At 52.1% G+C, this 5,491-nt stretch overlaps 1 protein-coding gene across 1 annotated transcript; it reads right to left on the reverse strand.

The window, feature by feature from the left end:
* Positions 1-3,501: 3,501 nt before the first annotated feature.
* Positions 3,502-5,149, reverse strand: GH1 (growth hormone 1). Its single transcript, NM_001290304.1, is given in 11 exon segments — positions 3,502-3,815; positions 4,074-4,190; positions 4,192-4,211; positions 4,214-4,244; positions 4,330-4,337; positions 4,340-4,393; positions 4,396-4,404; positions 4,407-4,443; positions 4,650-4,807; positions 4,809-4,811; positions 5,080-5,149. Coding segments are annotated over 11 exon segments (645 nt in total). The 5' UTR covers positions 5,090-5,149; the 3' UTR covers positions 3,502-3,617.
* Between the last annotated feature and the right edge of the window lie 342 nt (positions 5,150-5,491).

Below are 5,491 nucleotides of genomic sequence, written 5' to 3' on the forward strand. Positions count from 1 at the left end.
TGAATTGGGACAGGCCCGGCACCCATGACAGGGTCTTTTAGCCAGTGTTGAAAGGGACTTAGATGTGGATTTAGGCCATGGAGAAGTCTCCAGTCCCTTAGGAGTCAGCCCTAGCAGGGGCCTAACTAGGGACCACTGCAGCTCCACTGAATAGGCACAGGGTGGTGAGGCTCCCTAGGCGGAGTTGCACCAGGAACACGTGGGGAACTTGGCTCAGGAGTACCCAGTGTCTTCTGTCACCTCTCCCACTATTGACCCCAGGAGTTATGGTGACTCAGAGGACTCAGGGAACCCTGGGAAACAGCTACAAAGGGTTACCATGCTTGGCCTATGAACCCAGAGGGAAGAACTGAGGCCCACAGGTGTGGGCGGAAGTGATGATCCTTTCTGTAGTCTAGACTTCCAGGACGTAGCAATGGAGACCCGTCCATCATTCATTGCTAGTAAAAAATCAATGGCTTTGAATTAGACTTGGGATTTTCTGACAGTTCACAGGGAAGTGGCCCGCTGTTGGGGGCATCACTTGGGGCCAGATCCTGGCTCCTGCAGGCTGAGACTGCAGAACAAGAGCCTCCCGCATGGCCAGTGGGGAGAGCTGGGCTTACATCTCTGCTCAGCCTCAGGCTCAGGATAGGCCAGACACTGTAAGCTCACACCTGTAATCCCCTCACTTTGGGAGGCAGAGGTGGAGTGGATCATGAAGGTCAGGAGTTCAAGACCATCCTGGCCAAGATGGTGAAATCCCGGTTTCTACTAAATAAACAAAAATTGGCAGACGTGGTGGCGAGCCTGCAATCCCAGCTACTCAGGAGGCTAGGGTGAGAATTAGCAGACTTGCAGCATGAGTTGCAGTGAGCTGAGATCAGCACCGCCAGCCTTGGTGACAGAGTGAGACTCTGTATCAAAAACAAAACAAAACAAGACAAAAAGCTCAGGATATTCTCACAATCATCTTGGTTCCTTTAAAGAACCTCCCTTTATAATTTAGGATTAATGAATTTCTCTGTGTGTTTGGAAGCCCTTCCTATGTCCAACCTTGACTAACTCTAGGGTTCTGTTGCCTGCTGTAGATGTCATGAATCTGCTTTCTGTTGATCCTAAGGTGGTGTCTTTCAGGCTTTGAGATCTCCTGTTAGGTTCAAGACTGTGGGGTTGAGGACAATCACATTTTTCGAAGCCATACTCACCGGGTCTTAGGGATCGCCTCCGAGGGACTGGTGGGCGCTCCTTCCACTCCCACTTTGGTGATTTGCGGCACTTCCCACCTGCAGCTCTGTTCTTTCTTCCCTTGAGATCAGAGGCTGGTTGGCCCGTGCTGGGACATACTCTGCCTCCTTTGGCTTCCTAATGTCCTTTTCTGAGTTACGGTACTGGAGTCAATTACTCAGCTCACATTGGATTAAGGTCTTCCAGGGGGAATATTATGTGGGGATTTAAGGGCTCCTCCTGGGAGGTGAGGAGAGATGATCAATACTTCTGCATGTCCACCATGTGCTTGGCACTCTACTGAGCCATAGGGATGTGAGTGAGGATACTGAGGCTCAAAGAGATCAGGTGGCTTGCCTGGAGCTCTCCCACTATCCAAGGCCTATCCAAGGCCCCAGGCTTTCCTTCCATGCAGAGATCTTTAGAAACCTCATCCTGATGAGATGGGTGGCACTACTAGGCATGGACAGAATTGCCTCAGTGTGAAAGCTAGCGGGACGGGGTCAAGTCCCTGCACAGAGGATATTCCACACGTGAAGATGGGGGGTGAACATGAGGAGTCCCAGCAGCAGAATGGGAATAGCCACTATAGGCGTGGGAAAGTGGTAGAAACAACACCAAGCGTGGCTGGGTTTAGTGAACCGAGGCACATCATGCTGCATGTTGTGCACGTTTCAGTGTACATCATGTTTCACTTCCTGTATCTCGTTGGACCCTTAAGCTTGCCACATGATATGGCCGGGGGTTCAGGTACGGGGGGTCAGGGGGTTCAGAGCACAGAGAGGGGGTTCGAGGCGGGAGAAAGGGCCTCAGGCTTGGGGAGGAGGGAGGGGGCACAGGCACTGTGTGTGTTGATGGGGTATTGTTGCATTGGTTGATGATCTGAACAACCAAGAGTACATAGCGATCTACCCACAACAGGGTACTAAGTAATTTCACTTTGGGGATGATTCTCAGGGAGACAATCCATTGATAGAAGTGAAAACATCGAGAGATGTATCCCACAATGATTGTAGGAAGTCTAGGTGCTTTCTGATGGGGTGTCCTCAGCTAGAAATGACCTCTCCTTCCTTTGACCTGTCCTGTGGCTGTTGCAGACATTTTGTTCCTCTTACCAGACTGTAAAGCTCTTTGAGGCTTTGGATTTCTTTTCTTTTTCTTTTCTTTTGTTTTTGAGATGGAGTCTTGCTCTGTGCCCAGGCTGGGGTGCAGTGGCACGATCTCAGCTCACTGCCAGCTCTACCCACCCGGTTCGCCATTCTCCACTTTTCGCCTCCACGGTAGAATTTGGGACTATAGGCTGTCAAAGCCAGCGCCTGCCCAGTTAATATGTTATTTTTAGAGATGGGTTTCACCGTGTGAGCCTGGATGGTCTTGAACTCCTGACCTTGTGATCCGCCAGCGCGGCCTTCTATGCTGGGATTATAGGCGTGAGTCACTGTGCCCAGCCACAAGGGCTGAATTTTCTGCCTTTAGATCTATTTAGATTCTTTCACTCATTCTTCTATTTCGTTTCATTCACTGATTCACAGAAGTAGTTGTTGTCTATAACATTTGAGGGGCCGAGGCAGATGGGCATATCTAGATAAACAAAACACATGATCCTTTCTCTTCTGGAGCTAACAATCTCTACTGGCAGCAGAGATAATAGCAAACAAGTAAATATGTAACAGTAAAATAGAAATTTGGTCGAAACATTCCCATGAGTAAATAGGTAAGATATGGAGGGAGGAATAAGCCAGAGGTGACAGAGACAGAGGCAGCTGGCACCAGCTCTAGGCCAGGAATTCAACAAGCATCTAGTGAGTGGACCCAGCACATGAGAGGACAGTGCCAAGCAAAGAAGTCAAATGTCTACTGGGCTGGGCATGGCCAGGTTGCCCATGCTGTGTTGGACGTCCTCCTGCTGGTATAATTATTTTAAAATAACAGGACAAGGAAGGGCACCCTGGCTCATGCCTGTGATCCCAGCAATTTGGGAGGCCGAGGTGGGTGGATCACCGGAGGTCAGGAGTTGGAGACAAGCCTGGCCAACATGGTGAAACTCTGTCTCTTCCAAAAATACAAACATTAGCTGAGCCTGGTCATGCATGTCTGGAATTCCAACAACTCGGGAGACTGAGGCAGGAGAATTGCCTGAACCCAGCAGGCGGAGGTTGCAGTGAGCCAAGATGGTGTCACTGCACTCCAGCCTGGTTCCCAATAGACCCCGCAGGCCCTACAGGTCATCTTCCCAATCTGCTGCTTGCTCCATATCACCACCCTCCTCCCCATGACATTATAGAAGGACACCTAGTCAGACAAAATGATGCAACTTAATTTTATTAGGACACATCTGGTGGGCACTGGAGTGGCACCTTCCACGGCCAGGAGTGGCAATCGGGAGGGGTCACAGGATGCCACCCAGGCATCTAGAAGCCACAGCTGCCCTCCACAGAGCGGCACTGCACGATGCGCAGGAATGTCTCGACCTTGTCCATGTCCTTCCTGAAGCAATAGAGCAGCCCGTAGTTCTTGAGCAGTGCATCATTGTTGTGTGAGTTTGTGTCAAACTTGCTGTAGGTCTGCTTGAAGATCTGCCCAGTCCGGGAGCTGCCGTCTTCCAGCCTCTGCAAAGTGAAGGAAGAGAAGGAGAGGCTGAGAGCGCTTGATCACTGTTCCCTCCCTCTCTCATTCATTCATTTTCCTCCCTCCCCTTCAGGGTGTAGAGAAAGACCTGGAGGATTCACCAGGAAATATGAAGACTAAAAGGTGAGTTCGCCCCAGGTCGGGGCCTGACTGCTAAAAAGAGGGCAGCAGTGTTTCTCTCCCCCAGCCCTTGAAGCCAGTGGGGTTCCAGGATTAGGGACCCCTGGCAGCACCCTCACCCCCATCAGTGTTTGGATGCCTTCCTCTAGGTCCTTTAGGAGGTCATAGACGTCGCTGTCAGTGCCATACACTAGGCTGTTGGCAAACACACTCCTGAGGAACTGCACGGGCTCCAGCCCGCGACTGGATGAGCAGCAGGAGATCGCGAGGAGCAGTTCTAGGTGCAGGGAAGGACCACGCGGTAGCTGTGCTGCCAAGGCCTCTGATCACAGAGCCTCCCCATCCCGTCTTGGGGAGAAGGCATCCACTCCGCAGTTTCTGCTCGTTTCCTCCCTGTTGGAGGGTGTGGGAATAGACTCTGAGAAGCAGAGGGAGGTCTGGGGTTCTGCAGAATGAATACTTCTGTTCCTTTGGGATATAGGCTTCTTCCCTAGGAGGACCACCCACCAAGATCTCTCAGCTGGAGACCAGCTCCCATTGTGCACTGGGAACCTCACTCAGCGTATGCTCATCTGCCCCCACCTTTTTAAAACTGAAAACAACCTGAGCTCCTTAGTCTCCTCCCCTTACTTTCCAGCGAGGGAAGTCACCCCTTCCTGCCACCTGTGATGTGCTCCCATTCCCCAAGAGCTTACAAACTCCTGGTAGGTGTCAAAGGCCAGCTGGTGCAGGCGATGGGCGCTGAGCATAGCGTTGTCAAAAAGCCTGGATAAGGGAATGGTTGGGAAGGCACTGCCCTCTTGAAGCCAGGGCAGGCAGAGCAGGGCAAAAGCCAGGAGCAGGGATGTCCGGGGAGCCACAAGGGGAGAAACCCGAGAGGCAACAAGCCCAGACCCAGAGAGCAAGAGGCCAGTGCTCTCCCTGCCCCAGGAGTTGTTTGTTTTTCTCTGTCCATCCCTCCAGGGAGCAGGAGCATTCTGAGATTGACCAAATATCTGGGCTTAGATGGCGATACTCACATTCAGAAGCCCCAAACCTGAGGGTTAGTGCCCCTGTCCCATCTACAGGGTGCCACCTCTCCCCTCGGGACACATCATGCGGAAAGGAAGGTTTTTAGAGGCTTACCTGCAGCCATTGCAGCTGGAGTGGGCTGTCACAGGACCCTGAGTGGTTCGGGGAGTTGGGCCTTGGGATCCTGGAGCTGGTCTCTTGTGGGCCCTTTTTATACCCTGGCCCCTTATCTCTCGCTGCTTGCCCCCACCTGTTTCTCTGTACATTTATGCATGGGGCTACTGACGTGCCTGTGCTAATGGATAATTTAGAAGCTCCTCCCACACATGCTGGGATCATGCCCCCTGGCTTGTCATGTTTCCCTTTCCACCGTCACCAGCATTGTGAGGGTTGTGCACAGAGTGTCAGCCAGCGATACCACCCAACCTGTCCTTTCCTTAAGGAGCAGGTGGGTGTCCTCTGGCAGCACGCCATGGTGGCCAACCTGAACGCGGGGAAGGATGTCATGATAGCCAGTCCTTGAGAC

This window comes from Papio anubis, chromosome 17 (assembly GCF_008728515.1).
Source record: "Papio anubis isolate 15944 chromosome 17, Panubis1.0, whole genome shotgun sequence".
Lineage (NCBI taxonomy): Eukaryota > Metazoa > Chordata > Mammalia > Primates > Cercopithecidae > Papio > Papio anubis.